At 44.3% G+C, this 26,788-nt stretch overlaps 1 protein-coding gene across 1 annotated transcript in view; it reads right to left on the bottom strand.

Moving 5' to 3' along the window:
- The window catches only part of SNX25 (sorting nexin 25), a 416,995-nt gene extending 391,137 nt beyond the window's left edge, over window positions 1-25,858 (bottom strand). The window contains exon 1 of the mRNA XM_069744322.1: window positions 25,367-25,858. Coding sequence (XP_069600423.1) covers window positions 25,367-25,774 — 408 coding nt within the window. The 5' untranslated portion in view covers window positions 25,775-25,858. The remainder of the gene's footprint in view (window positions 1-25,366) is intronic.
- Window positions 25,859-26,788: the final 930 nt, after the last annotated feature.

Raw genomic sequence — 26,788 nt, 5'->3', positions numbered from 1 at the left:
TACTATACAAATGGGAGCACATATCCACAAAACTGAGAAAGCAAGAAGCATAACTAAAACAAAACGGGAACATATTTATTATTAATACAATCCCACACAAAGAGTTTATTCCAAGGAGTATAAACAAGAGCACTAGGGTCCATATCGGAGGAGCGAGGTCTGGGGCTAAGCAGCTCCACACAAGGCAGATGCCAGCTGTGTTATACAGCCCGCAACTGTAGTGACCAGTCATCTCCAAACGCTGCTGTGTAACTATTTATGTGCCAATGTCAATCATTGATGGTGGCATGTACATGGATGTGACGCATGCTCACGCCCATCGCCTCCTCTCGCTCACGAGGTGCTGATGCGTTGCCACGGCAGCTGAAGGCCTCCATGGCTGCTATCTTGATATACCTGTGCCCAAGGCTGGAGATTCAATTCAGGGCAACGCTCAATCTGGTCAAGCAAGTGTTGCTGACCAACATGAGGGGAGGCTTGCACCATTTGTGATTGAGGAGACGAAACAGTGCACTGAGCCCTTGGCGACACCAAGCATGCACCGGAGTGCCCTCATTTACATAATAATACATATTTTTCTGTAAAACAAAAGTAAAGTAAAAACTATACTACTAAGATTTGTAAAGTCCTCTATATGATAGTATTAGTTGTTTAAAGATAGCCTTGGGACTGACGGACTTCCCTTTAATCAGCACAATTTTTGACACTTTTTTGTTAGGAAGTTAAAAGTTGACCAGCGATTTCTCATTTTTACAAAAAAAAAAATTCTAAACCATTTTTTTTTATTTTAGGGACCACATTACATTTGAAGTGACTTTGAGGGGCCTATATGAAAGAAAATACACAGAAGTTACACCATTCTAAAAACTGCACTCCTCAAAGTACTCAAAACCACATTCAAGAAGTGTATTAACCCTTCAGGTGCTTCACACGAATTAATGGAATGTGGACGGAAAAACAAAGAATTAACTTTATTTCACACAATTTTTTTCTTTAGGCCTAATTCTTTTTAATTTTGCAAGGGTAACAGGAGATAATGGACCATACAATTTGTTGTGCAATTTCTCATGAGCATGTCGATACCTCATATGTGGGGGAAAAACCATTCTTAGGGCGCATGGCAGGGCTCGGAAGGGAAGGAGCGCCATATCACTGTTTGAATGTAAAGTTTGTTGGCATAATTAGTGAACGCCATGTCGTGTTTGGAAAGACTCTGATGTCCCTAAGCAGTGGAAATCCCCCACACGTGACACCATTTTGGAAACTACATTTCAAAAACCTGACCTGCACATCCAAACATAGACTGAGTGTGAACAGGTGCTGAACCCAGAGTCGCCAACTCGTACATAGTTAAGTAAAAAGGGCAGCACACTGCAGCGCCAAAACATGCAAACTTGAAAACACGAAATTTGAACTGCATTACTGCACTAGAAATATGAAAAATGAGAGCTTTTAGCGCATAAAAATGGCCATATTTATGTGTACCTCGTAGCCACTTTACGGCATCTCTCTTATACGAGGTCCTACGCTTGACCTACCTCACCGAGAATAAACGTCTCCATCTGAATGGGTACATGTGAAACCTCTTCTTGGACTCAAATTCTCTCTTTCTGTGGAGGGGTATTGGACCTACTATAATTAAAACACCTGTGGCTAGGAGGCGGGGAGTGCACGATCAGAAGGCTAAAGAATACATTTCAAAAACCTGACCTGCACATCCAAACATAGACTGAGTGTGAACAGGTGCTGAACCCAGAGTCGCCAACTCGTACATAGTTAAGTAAAAAGGGCAGCACGCCTCCTAGCCACAGGTGTTTTAATTATAGTAGGTCCAATACCCCTCCACAGAAAGAGAGAATTTGAGTCCAAGAAGAGGTTTCACATGTACCCATTCAGATGGAGACGTTTATTCTCGGTGAGGTAGGTCAAGCGTAGGACCTCGTATAAGAGAGATGCCGTAAAGTGGCTACGAGGTACACATAAATATGGCCATTTTTATGCGCTAAAAGCTCTCATTTTTCATATTTCTAGTGCAGTAATGCAGTTCAAATTTCGTGTTTTCAAGTTTGCATGTTTTGGCGCTGCAGTGTGCTGCCCTTTTTACTTAACCATTTTGGAAACTAGACCCCTCAAGGAACTTCCAGAGGGGAAGAAAGTATTTAGTCAGCCACCAGTTGTGCAAGTTCTCCCACTTAAAAAGATGAGAGAGGCCTGTAATTGACATCATAGGTAGACCACAACCATGAGAGTCAAAATGAGAAAAATTCAGAAAATCACCTTGTCTGATGTGGCAAGATTTATTTTGCAAATTATGGTGGAAAATAAGTACCGTATATACTAGAGTATAAGCCGACCCGAGTATAAGCCGACCCCCCTAATTTTGCCACAAAAAAACTGGAAAAACTTAATGACTCGAGTATAAGCCTAGGGTGGGAAATGCAACAGCTATCGGTAAATGTCAAAAGTAAAAATAGATACCAATAAAAGTAAAATTGATTGAGACATCAGTAGGTTAAGTGTTTTTGAATATCCATATTGAATCAGGAGCCCCATATAATGCTCCATAAAGTTTATGATGTCCCCATAAGATGCTCCATATTAAAATATGCCCCATATAGTCCTGCATAAAGGTTAATAATGGCCCCATAAGATGCTCCATAGACACATTTGCCCAATATAATGCTGCACAAATGCTGATTATGGCCCCATAAGATGCTCCATACAGACACTTGCCCCATATAGTGCTGCACAAACGTTATGGCCCCATACAGACACTTGCCCCATATAGTGCTGCACAAACGTTATGGCCCCACAAGATGCTCCATACAGACACTTGCTGTTGCTGCGATAAATAAAAAAAAAAAATCACATACTCACCTCTCCGTCGCTCAGGCCCCCGGCACTTTCCATATTTACCTGACTTCGTTCCGGCGCCGCTCCATCTTCATCGTCTTCTGCACGGACGTTCAGGCAGAGGGCGTGCACTAACCACATCACCGCGCCCTCTGACCTGAGCATCGCTGCTGAAGACGGAGCGGCGCCCGGAACGGGGAGCAAGTGAATATCGCGCTGCACTCCCCTCCCCGTTACACTCACCTGCTCCTGGCGCGGTCCCTGCACGTCCCTGCTTCCCGGTGCCCCAGCTTCTTCCTGTACTGAGCGGTCACCTCCCTATGGGAGGTGGAGCAGCATATTCATTACTGTAATGAGCGGTACCATGTGACCGCTCAGTACAGGAAGAAGCTGGGGCGCCGGGGAGCTGGGACATGCAGGGACCGCGCCAGGAGCAGGTGAGTATAATTAGACAGCCCCCGCTCCCCCTCCCCTGCCGACCCCTGGGTATGACTCGAGTATAAGCCGAGAGGGGGACTGTCAGCCCCCAAAAAATGGGCTGAAAATCTCGGCTTATACTCGAGTATATACGTTATTTGGTCATTAACAAAAGTTCATCTCAATATTTTGTTATATATCCTTTGTTGGCAATGACAGAGGTCAAACGTTTTCTGTAAGTCTTCACAAGGTTGTGTGAGATAGCGCTACCTGAGTGGGTTGGGGGACACTCGCTTGGCACAGGATTAAAGCACTCAGGCACGGTTTCTCCACAAACAGTCTGTCTGGTTTATTTAACTTCATAAACTGCACCATGAACAGTTCATTATTTGCATTAACGGAACACATTAACCACCGACAGTTTGTTCCAACGGCAGATACATCTCTGCCAGTAACCCTCTTTTATCTGGAGTTACCTTATAGGAGCTTCGGCTCCACACACGGACTCCTGTCAGTGCTGGTTCCCAGGGGAAAGCTGCCTCACTGGGGTCACCGTCCTCATGACCAGGGCACCTTAGATAGTCCAGACCCGCAGTAGGAACTGTAGCTTCCCCACACAGTAGCCGTCCAAGACTCTGCAGATACTGCCTCTCCGTGCGCTATTCAGGAAGTCCAGTCCCAGACACTTTCCAACACACAGGCCTTCAGACAATGTTCTCACCGTGTGCTTCCAGGAATCCAGTCCACTCCAGCACATTCCAACACACAGGCTATACAGGAACTCACTCTGAACCATGTGACCAAACCCTGGTCACATTATGTAGCTGTAACCACTCCCATAGATGGGAGGTGTGTGTGGTTAGCCAGTCCCTCCCAGCTCACCAGCTAACTCTACAAGCCTCCCTTTATAAACTATACAAATACTTGTGGGACTACAGGTCCCAGAAAAATACTACAGGCTTACAGCACAGACTCCCTCTGCGACACATACCGGCCATTTACAATCATGCCGGACACTGTTTCATTACCACTACTACAGATACGCCTCCATGTGTATCCTGAGGAGCACATACAGCACCCCCTGGCTGTAACATGGGTCACGGCATCACAGCTGGCACACACTGTTGGTGGTATGTTGGCCCATTCCTTCATGCAGATCTCTTCTAGAGCAGTGATTTTTTGGGCCTGTTGCTGGGCAACACGGGCTTTCAACTCCCTCCAAAGGTTTTCTATGGGGTTGAGATCTGGAGACTGGCTAGGCCACTCCAGGACCTTCACATGCTTCTTACGAAGCCACTCCTTCGTTGCTCTGGCGGTGTGCTTGGGATCATTATCATGCTGAAAGACCAATCCACGTTTCATCTTCAATGCCCTTGCTGATGGAAGTATGTTTGCACTCAAAATCTCACGATACATGGCCCCATTCATTCTTTCATGTACATGGATCACTCGTCCTGGTCCCTTTGCAGAGAAACAGCCCCAAAGCATGATGTTGCTACCCTCATTCTTCACAGTAGGTATGGTGTTCTTCAGATGTAACTCAGCATTGTGTTTCCTCCAAACACGACGACGAGTTTTGTTTCTAGCAAACAGTTCTACTTTGGTTTCATAGACCATATGACATTCTCCCAATACTCCTCTGTATAATCCAAATGCTCTCTAGCAAACTTCAGACGGGCCCGGACATGTACTGGCTTCAGCAGGGGGACACGTCTGGCACTGCAGGATCTGAGTCCCTGGCGGCAGTGTGTTACTGATGGTAGCCTTTGTTACGGTGGTCCCAGCTCTATGCAAGTCATTCACTAGGTCCCCCCGCGTGGTTCTGGGATTTTTGCTCACCGTTCTTTTTGATCATTTTGACCCCCACGGGGTGAGATCTTATGTGGGAGGGAGATCTATCAGTGGTCTTGTATGTCTTTCATTTTCTTATTGCTCCCCCAGTTGATTTCATCACACCAAGCTGCTTGCCTATTGTAGATTCAGTCTTCCCAGCCTGGTGCAGGGCTACAATTTTGTTTCTGGTGTCCTTCGACAGCTCTTTGGTCTTCACCATAGCAGAGCTTGGAGTGTGACTGTTTGAGGTTGTAGACAGGTGTCTTTTATACTGATAAAAAGTTCAAACAGGTGCCATTACTACAGGTAATGAGTGGAGGACAGAGGAGCCTCTTAAAGAAGTTACAGGTCTGTGAGAGCCAGAAATCTTGCAAGATTTTAGGTGACCAAATACTTATTTTCCACCATAATTTGCAAAATAAATCTTGCCTAATCAGACAATGTGATTTTCTGGATTTGTTTTCTCATTTTGACTCTCATAGGTGTGATCTAAATATCTCTATTACAGGCCTCTCTAGTCTTTTTAAGTAGGAGAACTTATACTTTTTTCCCCAGTGTATCTAGATGTGTATTGAGCACCTTGAGACCCCAGTTGCTTCACAGAAGTTTATGACGTTGAGCCGTTAGGGGGGGGGGGAAGGGGGAGAGGGGCGCACTGTAAGAATCACATTTCTCACACAAACAGGTTACATTGTTTGGCTCCAAATTTTGCATTTTGATAGGGGTAACAGGAGAAATTGCACCATACAATTTGTTGTGCAATTTCTCCTGAGTACGCCAATACCCAATATAAGGAAGAAAACTACATTTGAAGCACAGTGTAAAGCTCAAAAGTGATGGAGCGCCATATTACAGTGTAAATTTTGCTGGAGTGGTTTGAGGGTGCCAAGTCACATTGGCAGAGCCCCTGAAATGCCAGAACAGCAGAATCCCCCATAAGTGACCCCATTTTACAAACTAAACCTCTCAATTAATTCATCTAGGGTTGCAGTGATTATACTGACACCACAGGTGTGTCACAGAATTTTATACTAATGTGAAAGTGAAGAAAAAATAATTTATATTTTTACCACCAAGATTGTGTGTTAGCCCAAAGTTTTACATTTTCATACTGGGAAATGGGTAAAAATGGCACCAAAATGTGTCCCACAATTTCTGCTGAATGTAGAAATACCCCATATGTGGCTGTACAGTACTGCTTAACCATACGGAGGGACTCGGGAGGGATGGAGCACTAGTTGCCTCCTGGAGTGCAGATTTTCCTAGACTAGTTTGCGGACTCCATATACACATCTCATAAGTGCTAGAAAAGCAGAATCACCTTCCCCTTACTGTTGGGGTTCCTCAAGGATCAGTCCTAGGCCCCCTACTCTTCTCGTTGTATACTGCCCCTATTGGACAAACAATCAGTAGATTTGGTTTCCAGTACCATCTCTATGCTGACGACACCCAATTATACACTTCTGCTCCCGATATCACACCGACCTTTTTAGAAAACACCAGTGATTGTCTTACCGCTGTCTCTAACATCATGTCCTCCCTCTATCTGAAACTAAACCTGTCAAAAACTGAACTCCTCGTGTTCTCTCCCTCTACTAACCTACCTTTGCCTGACATTGCCATCTCCGTGTGCGGTTCCACCATTACTCCAAAGCAACATGCCCGCTGCCTTGGGGTCATCCTTGATTCTGACCTTTCATTCACCCCCTACATCCGATCACTGGCTCGCTCTTCTTACCTGCATCTCAAAAACATTTCTAGAATTCGCCCTTTTCTTAATTTCGACTCTGCAAAAACTCTGACTGTTTCACTTATTCATTCTCGTCTGGACTATTGTAACTCTCTACTAATCGGTCTCCCTCTTGCAAAACTCTCCCCGCTCCAATCTGTCCTGAATGCTGCAGCCAGGATCATATTCCTCACCAACCGTTACACCGATGCCTCTACCCTGTGCCAGTCATTACACTGGCTACCCATCCACTCCAGAATCCAGTACAAAACTACTACCCTCATCCACAAAGCACTCCATGGCTCAGCACCACCCTACATCTCCTCCCTGGTATCAGTCTACCACCCTACCCGTGCCCTCCGCTCCGCTAATGACCTCAGGTTAGCATCCTCAATAATCAGAACCTCCCACTCCCGTCTCCAAGACTTTACACGTGCTGCGCCGATTCTTTGGAATGCACTACCTAGGTTAATACGATTAATCCCCAATCCCCACAGTTTTAAGCGTGCCCTAAAAACTCATTTGTTCAGACTGGCCTACCGCCTCAATGCATTAACCTAACGATCCCTGTGTGGCCTATTTATAATAAAAAAAAAAAAAAAGGTTCCTCGCATCATGTTCTCATACACTTTATGCAGTATTAGCCCTCTGTGTCTGTACTGCTACATACTTAGGCAGGTAACTGGTTCATGCAGCTTTACATGAACACCTGAGCCTTACACTATAGCTGGTCCGAATAACTAAAGCAATTGTTACCATCCACCTCTCGTGTCTCCCCTTTTCCCCATAGTTTGTAAGCTTGCGAGCAGGGCCCTCACTCCTCCTGGTATCTGTTTTGAACTGTATTTCTGTTATGCTGTAATGTCTATTGTCTGTACAAGTCCCCTCTATAATTTGTAAAGCGCTGCGGAATATGTTGGCGCTATATAAATAAAATTATTATTATTAATCACCCCTCAAGTGACCCCATTTTGGAAATTATACCCCTTTGGGAATATATCTGTTGTAGTGACGATTTTGACTCCATGGCTGTTTTCCAGAAACAGACAGCTGAGTGAAAATTGCAAGCTGCCATTGTAGTGACCAGTAAGTTGTAGTGCCCAGTACGTTATGCCCAGCCCGTGCTTCCGGAGACACCCACCTGTAAATTAGGCGGGCTCTCATCACTACAGAAATGCAAGTCGTGGGCACTAAATGTGGTTTTCGTACACTGTGGAGCTTAGAAGGGTGGGTGGGGATTTGAACTTGCTCAATTTTGGGGGACGAGGAGCTATTTCGCTATTCCAGAGCCCTTGTGCTACCAGTAATATGGAAGCCCCCTATATTTCTGTAAAATGGATGATAGACGTGAATGGGGACATGCTTTTTTTTGTGGATTGAGTTGAAGCTTTTGTTAGGAACACTTACAATCACATTTATCTGGCGCTCTATGCTAACCAATTACTTTGGCAGCATGCTGCGATTTTACACGAACGTAGAATACGCCTGAGAAAAAAAATACGGTGATGTGAGCTGCCCCATAGATTAACAGTGGTCCGAGTGCTATGTAATGTTTTCTCGCATAGCACTCGTCCGTATTCTACGGTAGTGTGACCCCGGCCTAAATCTAAGAATGACGTGATTCAGATAAAACCCCAGAGGGATCCATTCACTGTAACGAGGCAGCAGAGTTACTCTGGACTCTGTCTGGCCTCCGTTCAACATTGTCCTTTTCAGAACTGCACAAATAACTGGTCGATCGTGCTTTTATACTCGCCTAAAAAGACGGTGACTGCCGGATCACAGGTGCTATGGCATCCACAGTGCCTCCATCTGCCTCATTACAGGGAATCTTCTGCCGGGGAAGACCACCATGGAGACCATCAGCCCCCTTCCTGTGCAATCTCCTCGATGTCAATGACACTATTGACAGCGACATCAGAGGGGTTAAATTCCTGAGATTGGCGCTAGCAACAATCATGGGTGTTGATGCAGTGTGTCACTTCTCACACAGAGCTGACACCCGCACCCGACTGTGGCGCCGTACATGTACTGTGATTTGTGGGAATGTAGTTCCCGTAGCGCCAAACACGGCGCATGTTGGGAAGGGGATAACTCCTTCACTGTCTGATGATTTGCAGGTTTTTTTTCCTATTTTTCCCAAGAGCCATAACTTTTTTTATTTTTCTGTCCACATAGCCACAACAGGGCTAGTTTTACTTTTGAATTACATCATTCATTTTATCATGCGATGCACTGGAAAAAGGGAAGAAAATTCCAAGTGAAATTGCAAAATAAGTGCAATGCCACAATTGATATATATATATATATATATATATATATATATATATATATATATATATATATATATATATATATATATATATATATATATATATATATATATATACATATATATATATATATATACACATATATATACATACACATACACATACATACATACACACAGTTATATGAAAAAGTTTGGGCACCCCTATTAATCTTAAGTTTAATGTTTTATAAAAATTGTTTTGTTTGCAACAGCTATTTCAGTTTCATATATCTAATAACTGTTGGACACAGTAATGTTTCTGCCTTGAAATGCGGTTTATTGTACTAACAGAAAACGTGCAATCTGCATTCAAACAAAATTTGACAGGTGCATAAGTATGGGCACCCTTATCATTTTCTTGTTTTAAATACTCCTACCTACTTTTTACTGACTTACTAAGGCACTTTTTTTGGTTTTCTAACCTCATTGAGCCTTGAACTTCATAGTCAGGTGTATGCAATCATGAGAAAAGCTACTTAAAGTGGCCACTTGCAAGTTGTTCTCCTGTTTGAATCTCCTCTGAAGAGTGGCATCATGGGTTCCTCAAAACAACTGTCTAATGATCTGAAAACAAAGATTATTCAACATAGTTGTTCAGGGGAAGGATACAAAAAGCTGTCTCAGAGATTTAACCTGTCAATTTCCACTGTGAGGAACATAGTAAGGAAATGGGAGAACACAGGTACAGTTCTTGTTAAGGCCAGAAGTGGCAGGCCAAGAAAAACATCAGAAAGGCAGAGAAGAAGAATGGTGAGATCAGTCAAGGACAATCCTCAGACCACCTCCAGAGAGCTGCAGCATCAACTTGCTGCAGATGGTGTCACTGTGCATCGGTCAACTATACAACGCACTTTGCACAAGGAGAAGCTGTATGGATGCAAAAGAAGACGTTTCTGCAAGCACGCCACAGAGTCGGCTGAGGTATGCAAAAGCACATTTGGAGAAGCCAATTTCTTTTTGGAAGAAGGTTCTGTGGACTGATGAAACCAAGATTGAGTTGTTTGGTCATACAAAAAGGCGTTATGCATGGCGACCAAAAAACACAGCATTCCAAGAAAAACACTTGCTACCCACAATAAAATTTGGTGGAGGTTCCATCATGCTTTGGGGCTGTGTGGCCAATGCCGGCACCTGGAATCTTGTTAAAGTTGAGGGACGCATGGATTCCTCTCAGTATCAGCAAATTCTTGACAATAATGTTCATGAATCAGTGACAAAGTTGAAGTTACGCAGGGGATGGATCTTTCAGCAAGACAATGATCCAAAACACCGCTCCAAATCTACTCAGGCATTCATGCAGAGGAACAATTACACTGTTCTGGAATGGCCATCCCAGTCCCCAGACCTGAATATCATTGAACATCTGTGGGATCATTTGAAGAGGTGTCCATGCTCGGCGACCATCAAACTTAACTGAACTGGAATTGTTTTGTGAAGAGGAATGGTCAAAAATACCTTCATCCAGGAACTCATTAAAAGCTACAGGAAGCGACTAGAGGCTGTTATTTTTGCAAAAGGAGGATCTACTAAATATTAATGTCACTTTTCTGGTGGGGTGCCCATACTTATGCACCTGTCAAATTTTGTTTGACTGCAGATTGCACATTTTCTGTTAGTACAATAAACCTCATTTCAAGGCAGAAACATTACTGTGTCCAACAGTTATTAGATATATGAAACTGAAATAGCTGTTGCAAAAAAAACAATTTTTAAAAAACATTAAGCTTAAGATTAATAGGGGTACCCAAACTTTTTCATATAACTGTATATATATTTTACAGAGTTAATAATAATAATAATAATTTTATTTATATAGCGCCAACATATTCCGCAGCGCTTTACAAATTATAGAGGGGACTTGTACAGACAAACATTACAGCATAACAGAAATACAGTTCAAAACAGATACCAGGAGGAGTGAGGGCCCTGCTCGCAAGCTTACAAACTATGGGGAAAAGGGGAGACACGAGAGGTGGATGGTAACAATTGCTTTAGTTATTCGGACCAGCTATAGTGTAAGGCTCAGGTGTTCATGTAAAGCTGCATGAACCAGTTACCTGCCTAAGTATGTAGCAGTACAGACACAGAGGGCTAATACTGCATAAAGTGTATGAGAACATGATGCGAGGAACCTTTTTTTTTTTTTTTTTTTTTTTATTATAAATAGGCCACACAGGGATCGTTAGGTTAATGCATTGAGGCGGTAGGCCAGTCTGAACAAATGAGTTTTTAGGGCACGCTTAAAACTGTGGGGATTGGGGATTAATCGTATTAACCTAGGTAGTGCATTCCAAAGAATCGGCGCAGCACGTGTAAAGTCTTGGAGACGGGAGTGGGAGGTTCTGATTATTGAGGATGCTAACCTGAGGTCATTAGCGGAGCGGAGGGCACGGGTAGGGTGGTAGACTGATACCAGGGAGGAGATGTAGGGTGGTGCTGAGCCATGGAGTGCTTTGTGGATGAGGGTAGTAGTTTTGTACTGGATTCTGGAGTGGATGGGTAGCCAGTGTAATGACTGGCACAGGGTAGAGGCATCGGTGAAACGGTTGGTGAGGAATATGATCCTGGCTGCAGCATTCAGGACAGATTGGAGCGGGGAGAGTTTTGCAAGAGGGAGACCGATTAGTAGAGAGTTACAATAGTCCAGACGAGAATGAATAAGTGAAACAGTCAGAGTTTTTGCAGAGTCGAAATTAAGAAAAGGGCGAATTCTAGAAATGTTTTTGAGATGCAGGTAAGAAGAGCGAGCCAGTGATCGGATGTAGGGGGTGAATGAAAGGTCAGAATCAAGGATGACCCCAAGGCAGCAGGCATGTTGCTTTGGAGTAATGGTGGAACCGCACACGGAGATGGCAATGTCAGGCAAAGGTAGGTTAGTAGAGGGAGAGAACACGAGGAGTTCAGTTTTTGACAGGTTTAGTTTCAGATAGAGGGAGGACATGATGTTAGAGACAGCGGTAAGACAATCACTGGTGTTTTCTAAAAAGGTCGGTGTGATATCGGGAGCAGAAGTGTATAATTGGGTGTCGTCAGCATAGAGATGGTACTGGAAACCAAATCTACTGATTGTTTGTCCAATAGGGGCAGTATACAACGAGAAGAGTAGGGGGCCTAGGACTGATCCTTGAGGAACCCCAACAGTAAGGGGAAGGTAAGAGGAGGAAGAACCAGCAAAACATACAGTGAAGGATCGGTCAGAGAGATAGGAGGAGAACCAGGAGAGAACGGTGTCCTTGAGGCCGATGGAGCGGAGCATAGTGAGGAGGAGCTGATGATCCACAGTGTCAAATGCTGCAGAGAGATCCAAGAGAATTAGCATGGAGTAGTGACCATTAGATTTAGCTGTTAGTAGGTCATTAGAGACTTTAGTGAGGGCAGTTTCAGTAGAGTGTAAAGAGCGGAAGCCAGATTGAAGAGGGTCGAGAAGAGAGTTATCTGAGAGATAGCGGGTAAGACGGGAGTGGACCAGGCGTTAGAGTTCACAATATTTTAAAACTGACTTGGCAACATGATTCTTCAGGTCAGTACGAGTACACAGACAACTAATATGTACAACCCCTGGCAAAAAAAATAATGTAATCACTGGCCTTGGAGGATGTTCATTCAGTTGTTTATTTTTTTTTAATTGAAAAAGCAGATCACAGACATATCACAAAACTATAGTTATTTCAAATGACAACTTTCTGGCTTTATTAAACACTAAAAGAAATCAAGAACAAAAAAAAATGTGGTAGTCAGTAATGGTTTCTTTTTTAGAACAACCAGAGGGGAAAATTATGGAGTCACTCAATTATGAGGAAAAAATTATGGAATCATGGCAAACAAAAAAAAACACTCCAACACATCACTAGTATTTTGTTGCACCACCTCTGGCTTTTATAACAGCTGCAGACTCTGAGGCATGGACTTAATGAGTGTAAGACAGTACTCTTCATCAATCTGGCTCCAACTTTCTGATTGCTGTTGCCAGATCAGCTTTGCAGGTTGGATTCTTGTCATGGACCATTTTCTTCAACTTCCACCAAAGATTTTCAATTGGATTGAGATCCGGACTATTTGCAGCCCATGACATTGACCTTATGTGTTTTTTCAAGGAATGTTTGCACAGTTTTTGCTCTATGGCAGGATGCATTATCATCATGAAAAATGATTTCATCATCCCCCCAACATCCTTTCAATTGATGGGATAAGAAAAGTGTCCAAAATATCAACATAAACTTGTGCATTTATTGAAGATGTAATGACAGCCATCTCCCCAGTGCCTTTCCCTGACATGCAGCCCCATATCATCAATGACTGTGGAAATTTGCATGTTCTCTTCAGGCAGTCATCTATATAAATCTCATTGGAACGGCACCAAACAAAAGTTCCAGCATCATCACCTTACCCAATGCAGATTTGCAATTCATCACTGGATATGACTTTCATCCAGTCATCCACAGTCCACAATTGCTTTTCCTTAGCCCATTGTAACCTTGTTTTTTTCTGTTTAGGTGTTAATGACGGCTTTCATTTAGCTTTTCTGTATGCAAATCCCAATTCCTTTAGGCAGCTTCTTACAGTTCGGTCACAGACGTTGACTCCAGTTTCCACCCTTTCGTTCCTCATATGTTTTGTCTCGTGCATTTCCTGTTTTGGAGACATATTGCTTTACGTTTCCGGTCTTGATGCTTTGATGTCTTCCTTGGTCTACCAGTATGTTTGCCTTTAACAACCTTCCCATGTTGTTTGTATTTGGTCCAGATTTTAGACAAAGCTGACTGTGAACAACCAATATATTTTGCAACATTGAATGATTTACCCTCTTAAGAGTTTGATAATCATCTCCTTTGTTTTAACTGACATCTCTCATGTTGGAGCCATAATTCATGTCAGTCCACTTGGTGCAACAGCTCCCAAAGGTGTGGTCACCCCTTTTTTAGATGCAGAATAACGAGCAGATCTAATTTGATGCAGGTGTTAGTTTTGGGAATTTAAACTTAGAATGTGAGTCCATAATTTTTCACCTTTGCTTGTTCTAAAAATGGAACAAATACTGACTACTAGTGATGAGCGAGTATACTCGTTGCTCGGGTTTTCCAGAGCACGCTCAGGTGGTCTCTGAGTATTTGTGACTACTCAGATTTAATTTTCCTTGCCGCAGCTACATAATTTGTGGCTACTAGACAGCTTGTTTATATGTGGGGATTCCCTAGCAACCAGGCAACCCCCACATGTACTCAGGCTGGCTAGCAGCTGTAAATCATGCACCTGCATCAACAAAAATAATCTCCCAGCAGTCACAAATAGTTGGAGACCACCCGAGCGTGCTTGGGAAAACGCGAGCAAGGAGTATACTCGCTCATCACTACTGACTACAACATTTTTTGTTCTTGATTTCTTTTAGTGTTTCTTAAAGCCAGAAAGCGGTCATTTAAAATGACTTTAGTTTTGTGCCATGTCTGATCTGTTTTTTTTTTTTTTTTTTTTTTTAATTATAAAATAAATAAATAAACAAACAAACAATACAACTGAATGAACATCCTCCAAAGCCGGTAATTAGGCTACTTTCACACTAGCGTCGGAATCTGCCCGTCGCAATGCATCGGGCTGAGATTCCGACGCTAGCGTTTGATGCGCCGCACAATGGGTGCAGCGGATGCATTTCTCCGGCGCATCCGCTGTCCCATTGTGAGGTGCGGAGAGGTGGGGGCGGAGTTCTGGCCACACATGCGCGGTCGGAAAAAGCGGTCCGTCGGCAGCAAAAAAACGTTACATTTAACGTTTTTTTACTCCCGGCGGTCCGCCACAACCGTCGCACGACGGTTGCTATGTGTGGCAATGCGTCGCTAATGTTAATCTACGGGGCAAAAACGCATCCTGCAAACAACTTTGCAGGATGCTTTTGCCATAAACGACGCATTGCGACGTATTGCAAAAAAACGCCAGTGTGAAAGTAGCCTTACATAATTTTTGCCACGGGTTGTATTAGGCTATGTGCACACGTAGGAAATGTGGTGCAGAATTTTCGGCACTAAATCTGCATCTCCTCTCAGAATCCGCAGGTACGTTTTTTTATGCGGTTTTTTTGTGCAGATTTTACTACTATGGATTTCTATAATGGAGGGGTGCAGAAACGCTGCAGAACTGCATAAAAGTAGTGACATGTACTTCTTTGAAATCTGCAGCGTTTCTGCGCAGATTTTTCTGCACCATGTGCACAGCTTTTTTATTTTTTTACATTGATTTACATTGTACTGTAAATCACAGTGCAGTTGTGCAGCGTTTCTGCTGCAGAGAAATCTGCTGCAGTTCTGCACTAAATCTGCATCGTGTGCACATACCCTTAGGGTTTTTATATTTAACATGTGAAAAAAAAAAATCAATTGATTGTAAAAGAAAAATAAGATTTTTTTCCTCATTTTCAGAGACGCGTAACAATACCTTTCTTGGTATCTTGGGCATTGCGAGGGCTTTTTTTTTTTGGCAAGAGCTGACTTTTTATGGATACAATTTTGTGGCAAGTACAATATTTTAATCGTCTCTTATTGCATTTTATTTAAAATGTTGTCAGACAGTAATTCTGGAGTTTATTTTTTATTTATTTTTTAACGTTCATTACTGATCAAATTTATTTTATATTTTGATAGATCTGAATTTTACAAAAAGCAGCAATATCAAATACGTATTTTTTAATTTTATTTGTAATGGCTAATGTAATGTAATGGTGATTTGAACTTGCCTTTTTTTGTTGTTTTTTTTTTTTACTTTTTTCATGTTTGTTAGCATAGCTATGTATAGCACTACTATGTATAGTGAAAATCACAATCTCCTATGATCACCAGCTTAACGCTGGTTTTCACAGGAGGATAGTCATGACGATGACAGAAATCTTTAGCAAATCCCCGGCTGCTGTAACAGCTGCTATCCACCTTCAGTTGTTAAAAGCAGATGATGGCCGACTTAATCAGCCATCATCTGCCAGGAAAGATGTAGGCTCGGCATGCAAGCCCGCATCAAAGGCAGAAACACAAATTTTAATATCCATGTTATTCAAAGCTCATGAAGGGGTTAAAAAATATGGAAACCGTTAACATATTTAAAAAAAGACACAAATACATTTGGTATCACTGCATGCACAAAAGTCCAGAATATCAATGTATAAAATTTATTAACCTACAGTACAGACCAAAAGTTTGGACACACCTCATTTAAAGATTTTTCTGTATTTTCATGACTATGAAAATTGTAAATTCACACTGAAGGCATCAAAACTATGAATTAACACATGTGGAATGATATACCGTATATGCCCGAGTTTAAGCCGAGATTTTCAGCCCATTTTTTTGGGCTAAAAGTCCCTCTCTTGGCTTATACTCGAGTCATACCCAGGGGTCGGCAGGGGAGGGGGAGCGGGCCTGTAATTATACTCAACTGCTCCTGGTGCGGTCCCTGCACGTCCCTGGCACCCCAGCTTCTTCCTGTACTGAGCGGTCACATGTTACCGCTCATTACAGTAATGAATATGCGGCTCCACCTCCCATAAAGGTGGAGCTGCATATTCATTACTGTAATGAGCGGTAACGGTTACCACTCAATACAGGAAGAAGCTGCAGCGCTGGAGACCGGAGATGCAGGGACCGCGCCAGAAGCAGGTGAGTATACTGGGGAGAGCAATGCTGCTCGATATTCACCTGCTCCTCGTTCCGAAGCGTCTTCTGCAGTGACGCTCAGGTCAGAGGGCGCGATGACGTGGTTAGTGCGCGCCCTCGGCCTGAACGTCAGTGCAGCAGACTCTGAAGATAGAGCGGCGCCGGAACAAAGTCAGGTGAACATTGAAAGTGTCGGTGGCCTGAGCGACGGCGAGGTGAGTATTTGATTTTTTTTTTATTGCAGCAACAGCAAATGGGGCAAGTGTCTGTATGGAGCATCTTATGGGGCCATAACGGTGCAGCACTATATGGGGCAAATATCTTTATGGAGCATCTTATGGGGCCATAATCCACATTTGTGCAGCATTATATTGGGCAAATGTGTCTATGGAGCATCTTATGGGGCCATAATCAACGTTTGTGGAGCATTATATGGGGCAAGTGTCTGTATGGAGCATCTTATGGGGCCATAATCAAGGTTTGTGCAGCACTATATGGGGCAAATATCTTAATGGAGCATCTTATGGGGCCATAATCCACATTTGTGCAGCATTATATTGGGCAAATGTGTCTATGGAGCATCTTATGGGGCCATTATTAACCTTTATGCAGGACTATATGTGGCATATTTTAATATGGAACATCTTATGGGGCCATCATAAACTTTATGGAGCATTATGTGGGGCTCCTGATTCAATATGGATATTCAAAAACACTTAACCTACTGATGTCTCAATTAATTTTATTTTAATTGGTATCTATTTTTACTTTTGACATTTACCGGTAGCTGCTGCATTTCCCACCCTAGGCTTATACTCGAGTCATTAAGTTTTCCCAGTTTTTTGTGGCAAAATTAGGGGGTCGGCTTATACTCGAGTATATACGGTGCTTAACAAAAAATGTGAAACAACTGAAAATATGTCTTAGGCTGCTGTCACACTAGCAGTATTTGGTCAGTATTTTACATCAGTATTTGTAATCCAAAACCAGGAGTGGGTGATAAATACAGAAGTGGTGCATATGTTTCTATTATACTTTTCCTCTAATTGTTCCACTCCTGGTTTTGGCTACAAATACTGATGTAAAATACTGACCAAATACTGCTAGTGTGACGGCAGCCTTATATTCTAGGTTCTTCAAAGTAGCCACCTTTTGCTTTCATGACTGCTTTGCACACTCTTGGCATTCTCTTGATGAGCTTCAAGAGGTAGTCACCGGGAATGGTTTTCACTTCACAGGTGTGCCCTGTCAGGTTTAATAAGAAGGATTTCTTGCCTTATACATGGGGTTGGGACCATCAGTTGTGTTGAGCAGAAGTCTGGTGGATATACAGCCGAACAGCCGATAGTCCTACTGAATAGACTGTTAGAATTTGTATTATGGCAAGAAAAAAGCAGCTAAGTAAAGAAAAAGGAGTGGCCATCATTACTTTAACCCCTTTACCCCCAAGGGTGGTTTGCATGTTAATGACGGGCCAATTTTTACAATTCTGACCACTGTCCCTTTATGAGGTTATAACTCTAGAACGCTTCAACGGATCCTGACGATTCTGACATTGTTTTCTCGTGACATATTGTACTTCATGATCGTACCAAAATTTCTTTGATATTGCCTGCGTTTATTTGTGGGGAAAAAACGGAAATTTTTATGTCCTTAAATCACAGAGATATGTCACACAAAATACTTAATAAGTTTCCCACATGTCTACTTTACATCAGCACTATTTTTGAACCAAATTTCTTTTTTTGTTAGGGAGTTATAAGGTTTAAAAGTTGACCAGCAATTTCTCGCTTTTACAACACCATTTTCTTTTTAGGGACCACATCTCATTTGAAGTCATTTTGAGGGGTCTATAGGATAGAAAATAACCAAGTGTGACACCATTCTAAAAACTGCACCCCTCAAGGTGCTCAAAACCACATTCAAGAAGTTTATTAACCCTTCAGGTGTTTCACAGGAATTTTTGGAATGTTAAAAAAAAAAAAATGATCATTTAACTTTTTTTTCACAAAAAAATTTACTTCAGCTCCAATTTGTATTATTCTACCAAAGGTAACAGGAGAAAATGGACAGCAAAAGTTGTTGTACAATTTGTCCTGAGTACGCCGATACCCCATATGTGGGGGTAAACCACTGTTTGGGCGCATGGCAGAGCTCGGAAGGGAAGGAGCGCCGTTTGACTTTTCAATGCAAAATTGACTGGAATTGAGATGGGACGCCATGTTGCGTTTGGAGAGCCCCTGATGTGCCTAAACATTGAAACCCCCCACAAGTGACACCATTTTGGAAACTAGACCCCCCCAAGGAACTTATCTAGATGTGTCGTGAGCTCTTTGACCCACCAAGTGCTTCACAGAAGTTTATAATCCAGAGCCGTAAAAAAAATATATATATATCGTATTTTTTCACAAAAATGATATTTTCGCCCCCGATTTATTTTCCCAAGGGTAACAGAAAAAAATTAGACCCCAAAAGTTGTTGTGCAGTTTGTCCTGAATACGCTGATACCAGATATCTGGGGGTAAACCACTGTTTGGGCGCATAGCCGAGCTTGGAAGGGAAGGAGTGCCGTTTGACTTTTCAATGCAAAATTGACTGGAATTGAGATGGGACACCATGTCGCGTTTGGAGAGCCCCTGATGTGCCTAAACATTGAAACCCCCCACAAGTGACACCATTTTGGAAAGTAGACCCCCTAAGAAACTTGAAAACACAAAAAAGTACGGTAAAACCAAAAACACTCTGTTGCAAAAAAAACCACAGTGGACAGCAAGGGCTAGTAAAAAGATGGAAAAAACAGGGTATTTGGTTAATACGTTTCACTGGGCTTGTTCACTGTGCGGCGCCGTGTGATGACGCGAGCGGTTCAGTGACGCCGTATCCGGCAGAACTGACCGCGGCACCATTTTGGAGGCCGCCCGGGATGTAATTCCTGGTCGGATGAGCGGCGACATGCGCCGCATCATGTGGTATTGATTTAATCAATTAGAGCACCTTTTAAATAACACACTCCGGACATGTAGCAGCACCGACCCCTGACGAAGCTGACGCGAAACGCGCGTTGGGGCCACGGCGTGGAGCATCCTATCTGCCACTATCTGGGTAAGGATAATGGGCGTACTCTTTTCCCGTAGTTTCCTCTGACTGTCGGTCTTTGAGCCTGTGCGCAGGGCTCGGCGTACCTGTCTATAGTAATTGACTCATGATTTTCTGTGGAAGCATTACAGTGCTTCGGTCCTGGGCCCAGTTATTAGTTGCACTATGCACTTTAGAGTAATACATTTGGCATTAGGAGTATCCACGCCGTGTTTTTCCATCTTCTTGCTACCTTCATCCCTCTCTTTTTCTTATATTTAATGTATTTTGAAGTATGATTCGTCAAATATTGTTATGGTTAGGTTGCAATTAGTGTAACCAATAAAAATTTTTAATATTTATGGACATCAACTCCAATTTTTCGTTGTTATTGCTGTTCGCAGGAGTGTCCGCCTTATAATTGTGATTGATTTTCTCCCTGGAAGGCTCCCCCACTGGGGTTGTGAGCATGGTAGAGGAATTCGTGAAAAAAATCTTTCAATTTGGTCTTTTTCTGTTGTTCACTGTGCGCGCAGCTCATGAGTTCTGGTTTCCCCTAAGGAACTTGTCTAGATATGTTATGAGAGCCGTGAACCCCCAAATGATTCACTACAGTTTATAACGCAGAGCCGTGAAAATAAAAAAATCATTTTTTCCCACAAAAAGGATTTTTTAGCCCCCCCCCCCCAATTTTTTTTTCCCAAGGGTAACAAGAGAAATTGGACCCCAAAAGTTGCTGTCCAATTTGTCCTGAGTACGCTGATACCCCATATGTTGGAATAAACCCCAGTTTGGGCACACGGGAGAGCTCAGAAGGGAAGGAGCACTGTTTTACTTTTTCAAGGCAGAATTGGTTGGAATTGAGATCGGACGCCATGTCGTGTTTGGAGAGCCCCTGATGTGCTTAAACAGTGGAAACCCCCCAATTATAACTGAAACCCTAATCCAAACACATCCCTAACCCTAATCCCAACCGTAAATGTAATCCAAACCCTAACTTTAGCCCCAACGGGAAAATGGAAATATATACTTTTTTTTATTTTATTAATTTTCCCTAACTAAGGGAGTGATGAAGGGGGGTTTTGATTTACTTTTATAGCGGGGTTTTTTAGCGGATTTTTATGATTGGCAGCCATCACACACTAAAAGACGCTTTTAATTGCAAAAAATAGTTTTTGAGAGCTATAATTTTTCCATATTTTGGTCCACAGAGTCATGTGAGGTCTTGTTTTTTGCGGGACGAGTTGACGTTTTATTGGTAACATTTTCGGGCATGTGACTTTTTTATCGCTTTTTATTCCGATTTTTGTGAGGCAGAATGACCAAAAACCAGCTATTCATGAATTTCTTTTGGGGAAGGTGTTTATACCGTTCTGCGTTTCGTAAAATTGATAAAGCAGTTTTATTCTTCGGATTAGTACGATTACTGGGATACCTCATTTATATATTTTTTATGTTTTAGCGCTTTTATACCATAAAAACTTTTATATAAAAAAATAATTATTTTTACATCGCTTTATTCTGAAGACTAACTTTTTTATTTTTTCTTTGATGACGCTGTATCACGGCTCCTTTTTTGCGGGACAAGATGATGTTTCAGCGGCACCATGTTTATTTATATCCGTATTTTGGATCGCGTGTTATTCCACGTTTTGTTTGGCGGTATGATAAAGCGTTTTTTTGGCGTTTTTTTTTTCACACTACCGCGTTCACTTAAGGGGTTAACTAGCGGGACAGTTTTATAGGTCGGGTCGTTACGGACGCGGTGATACTAAATATGCGTACTTTTATTGTTTTTTTATTTAGATAAAGAAATGTATTTATGGGAACAATTTTTTTTTCTTTATTTAGAAATTTTTTTATTTTTTTTTTTTACACCATAACATTGCCCCAGGGGGGCGATCATGTTATAGGGTCAGATCGCTGATCTGACACTTTGCACAGCACTGTGTCAGATCAGCGATCTGACATGCAGGGCTGCAGGATTACCAGCGCTTGCTCTGAGCAGGCGCTGGTAAGCCACCTCCCTGCAGGACCCGGATGTAACTCCGCGGCCATTTTGGATCCGGGGGCCTGCAGGTAGAAGGAGGTAGGAGACCCTCAGAGCAACGCGATCACACCGCGTTGCTCAGATGGTCTCAGGGAAGCGCGCAAGGAGCCCCCTCCCTGTGTGATGCTTCCCTATACCACTGGAACACTGCGATCATGTTTGATCACGGTGTTTCGGGGGTTAATGTGCCAGGGGCGGTCCGTGACCGCTCCTGGCACATAGTGCCGGATGTCAGCTGCGATAGTCAGCCCGTGAGCGCGGCCGATCGCATATGACGTATGATCACTGACGGGATAGTACAGGCCCACCTCGACGGGATAGTACGTCATATGTCAGAAAGGGGTTAAGAAATGAAGGTCAGTCAGTCCGAAAAATTTGGAAAACTTTGAAAAAGTGTCCCCAAGCGCAGAAAACCATCAAGCGCTACAAAGAAACTGGCTCACATGAGGACCTCCCCAAGAAAGGAAGACCAAGAGTCACCTCTGCTTCTGAGGATAAGTTTATCCGAGTCACCAGCCTCAGAAATCGCAGGTTAACAGCAGCTCAGATTAGAGACCAGGTCAATGCCACACAGAATTCTAGCAGCAGACACATCTCTACAACAACTGTTAAGAGGAGACTTTGTGCAGCAGGCCTTCATGGTAAAATAGCTGCTAGGAAACCACTGCTAAGGACAGGCAACAAGCAGAAGAGACTTGTTTGGGCTAAAGAACACAAGGAATGGACATTAGACCAGTGGAAATCTGTGTGTTGGTCTGATGAGTCCAAATTTGAGAGCTTTGGTTCCAACCACCGCATCTGTGTGATGCAGAAAAGGTGAACGGATGGACTCTACATGCCTGGTCCCCACCGTGAAGCATGGAGGAGGAGGTGTGATGTTGTGGGGGTGCTTTGCTAGTGACACTGTTGGGGATTTATTCAAAATTGAAGGCATACTGAACCAGCATGGCTACCAAAGCATCTTGCAGCGGCATGCTATTCTATCCGGTTTGCATTTAGTTGGACCATCATTTAGTTTTCAACAGGACAATGATCTCAAACACACCTCCAGGATGTGTAAGGGCTATTTGACCAAGAAGGAGAGTGATGGGGTGCTACACCAGATGACCTGGCCTCCACAGTCACCAGACCTGAACCCACTCGAGATGATAGGGTGAGCTGGACCGCAGAGTGAAGGCAAAACAGCCAACAAGTGCTAAGAATCTCTGGGAACTCCTTCAAGATTGTTGGAAGACCATTTCCGGTGACTACCTCTTGAAGCTCATCAAGAGAATGCCAAGAGTGTGCAAAGCAGTCATCAAAGCAAAAGGTGGCTACTTTGAAGAACCTAGAATATAAGACATACAGAAAAATTATATATATATATATATATATATATATATATATATATATATATATATATATATATATATATATATATATATATATATATCCTTATTCCAGAGTAAGCCACATTTTTCTTACAAGTAAATGAGAGGATGAGATCTATGGGCAGGACACTGATCACCTTGAGAATCTGCCACCAGAGATTATTTTACGTGAAAGGGAGAGTTATCAGTGTGAGACATGTAATGACTGACAGTCTGCTCTCCATGTCTCACACTGGTAAAATAATCTCTGGAGGCAGATTCTTAGGGAGAACAGTGTCCGGCCCATAGATCTTAACAGCTCATTTACAGATTAAGAAAAAGGTGGATTTCTCTGGAATAAGATATCAAGGTATCACTTTATTCATCTTCCTATAGCCTACATGCCCATATAGATTGTTTAGGAGGTCTCATCCTACTGACAGATTCCCTTTAACCCCTTACCAACATATGACATACAGTTACATCATATGCCAGCCCCGTGAATTTGATGCAGGCTCAGGAACTGAACCCGTATCTTTTCAGCAGATGATGGCTGCGATATTCAGTGGCATTTACTGAGCTGGTCGGGGAGGGCGCATCATTCCCATGTGACCATTGGCGCTCCTGTGACACAATCGCGAGGTGCCGATGGGTTGCCATGACAGCCAGGGGTCTGCTGAATATCCTCATGCCTATCATGACAGTCCTTTTTTGAACACCAGCTTCTGGCTGGTGTTCATAGGAGACTGGTTTTTGCTACACATGGCAGTACCGCGGTATTGTGGTATGTGACCGCTGCAGCTTTCACATTCCGTACAAGTGGAAGCTGCAGCGGTCATGTACACCCTGCCGGATGTTGATGCTAGTTTACTGAATATGAAGGAGGCGAATAGAGGTTTTCTAGCTTTTTTGTTGCACTGCTCTGAGCCTATTAATATTAACCTGGAAAACCCGCGTATCGCTGCATGTTCCTTACATCACTTTACAGACTGAAAAAAACAACAATAAAAATTGCTTGGAATCTACTAAAAGACAACAAATAAAGCAATTTATCACTGAGAAATGCCCACCTTATCCATGCCGCAACACACCAACCAATACACATATATTCTTGGCATACACTACCAGAACAACAATGTCAGCACATACCGTCCTCATCACATAATACCGCAAAACAGTGCAGAGCCACCAAACAGTTCCCAAAGAACTCCTCCACACTGACACAGTGCTAAACCATCAGTGCCCGCATCATGCAAGTCCTCCATGCCCCAATAACCACACACAAGGCCGCCTGCTGGTCTCCATTACTGTCCGCCAGCAGCACAATGGGGCTCAAAACTCCCCAGAAACACCTAGAAAATTCTGTCCCTGTGATTACAAATCAGGGTATACTAGGACAAAATACCCACAAAATCCTCATCGCTTTCTTATTTAATCCCTAACATGGGTCCAACAGTGATGACTTCCCATCCATCATTCAGGTGACCGCTGCAGCCAATCTGTGGCCTCACGTGCCAAACATCACCGCAGGACCAGTGATTGGCTGCAGAGGTCCCTGCAGGACGGAGGGGAGTTACACCGTCAGTATTCACATTTGCGGCTCAGTTTATGGCAGGTCCCAACAATCGCTCTAAACTATTCAGAGACTCAAGAAAAGACTTCAAGCCTCACAATAGAAGCCGCATTGTGGCATAATGGCATTCACTGAGATATGGGCAGAAGCGGGCACGCTGGCCAATGGGTGATGCTGGCCCTTAAAGGGATTGTCCATTGGAAACAAGTTATCGCTTATCCACATGACAGGTGATGACTTCTATTGCTGGGGTCCGGCACCAATTGGCACAATGGGGTCTATTAACCCTCATTAGGACAGGGCAGCCAGGAGCTTGTGTGGCCTGCAGCGGGTACAATAGGGGGTCCACGGTGTGCCGGTCGGCGCAGGTCCCAGCGGGCGGACCCCCTGGATGGCCGACACTTGAAGTATCTGACCAACTACCATTAAAGTGGATGAAGACATTGCAAGAAGAAACTGTCCATGACCACAGCGCATGGAGGGGCCACTATGTGCCAGGCGCCCCCAGCATGGGCCGGCAGAGAGGTGTGTGCGGGGCTCACCTGTGTCGGGGTCCTGGATCGGGTGAAGTCCGGGGGCGCAGCCTGGCGGCCGGCACAGTGCAGGGCGCACACCGTCCCCAGCAGCAGCGCGCACACAGCGCCCCCCAGGTACACGGCGCCGCGCAGCAGCAGCACAGTGAGGCACAGCTCCCCGGCAGCGCCCCCTCCTGGCTGCCCGGACTCCTGCCCCAGGTGTATCAGTGACAGGAGCAGCAGCCCGAACACTGCGGCCAGCATGAGGAGCGAGGACGAGCCGCGGGGGGCTGCACTCTGCTGCTCCGGGCACACGTCCGGGGGGCATCGCTTCCAGGGAGCCTCCTCTGTGCAGCCGAGGATGCCCGGGGCTCCCCTCTCCCTGCAGATGGCTCCGGAGCCCGGGTCACTGCCGGCTGAGCCATGGAGATTCATAGCGCTCCAGCATCCCCCGCCGCAGCCAGGCTGCTCATCTCTGCCCGGGCCGGCTTCTCTCCTCCGCGTACTCCGCGCAGTCTCCGCCCTAATCCCCGCTGTCAGCCGCACTCCTCTCCTCCCGCCCCCAGCGAGGCGGAGCCTGCAGGAGCCAGATGTGCTGTGCCGCTGTAATGGGAGGCTGTGACCTCTGCCAAGCCGGCGGAGATCTGTGCCAAGCCGGCGGAAATCTATACCAAGCCGGCGGAGATCTGTGCCAAGCCGGCGGAGATCTATAATAATAATGCCAAGCCGGCGGAGATCTATAATAATAATGCCAAGCCGGCGGAGATCTATAGCTGTGATGTGCCTCTGTGTGACCTGTCCTCTGCCGGCTGTGATGTGCCTCTGTGTGACCTGTCCTATGCCGGCTGTGATGTGCCTCTGTGTGACCTGTCCTCTGCCGGCTGTGATGTGCCTCTGTGTGACCTGTCCTATGCCGGCTGTGATGTGCCTCTGTGTGACCTGTCCTATGCCGGCTGTGATGTGCCTCTGTGTGACCTGTCCTATGCCGGCTGTGATGTGCCTCTGTGTGACCTGTCCTCTGCCGGCTGTGATGTGCCTCTGTGTGACCTGTCCTCTGCCGGCTGTGATGTGCTATATGTGACCTGTCCTATGCCGGCTGTGATGTGCCGCTGTGTGACCTGTCCTCTGCCGGCTGTGATGTGCCTCTGTGTGACCTGTCCTCTGCCGGCTGTGATGTGCTATATGTGACCTGTCCTATGCCGGCTGTGATGTGCCTCTGTGTGACCTGTCCTCTGCCGGCTGTGATGTGCTATATGTGACCTGTCCTATGCCGGCTGTGATGTGCCTCTGTGTGACCTGTCCTCTGCCGGCTGTGATGTGCTATATGTGACCTGTCCTCTGCCGGCTGTGATGTGCCTCTGTGTGACCTGTCCTCTGCCGGCTGTGATGTGCCTCTGTGTGACCTGTCCTATGCCGGCTGTGATGTGCCTCTGTGTGACTTGTCCTCTG

Source organism: Ranitomeya imitator, chromosome 1 (genome assembly GCF_032444005.1).
Source record: "Ranitomeya imitator isolate aRanImi1 chromosome 1, aRanImi1.pri, whole genome shotgun sequence".
Lineage (NCBI taxonomy): Eukaryota > Metazoa > Chordata > Amphibia > Anura > Dendrobatidae > Ranitomeya > Ranitomeya imitator.
The sequence above is the reverse complement of the archived record's forward strand: the minus strand, read 5'-3'. Positions and strand labels throughout refer to the sequence as shown.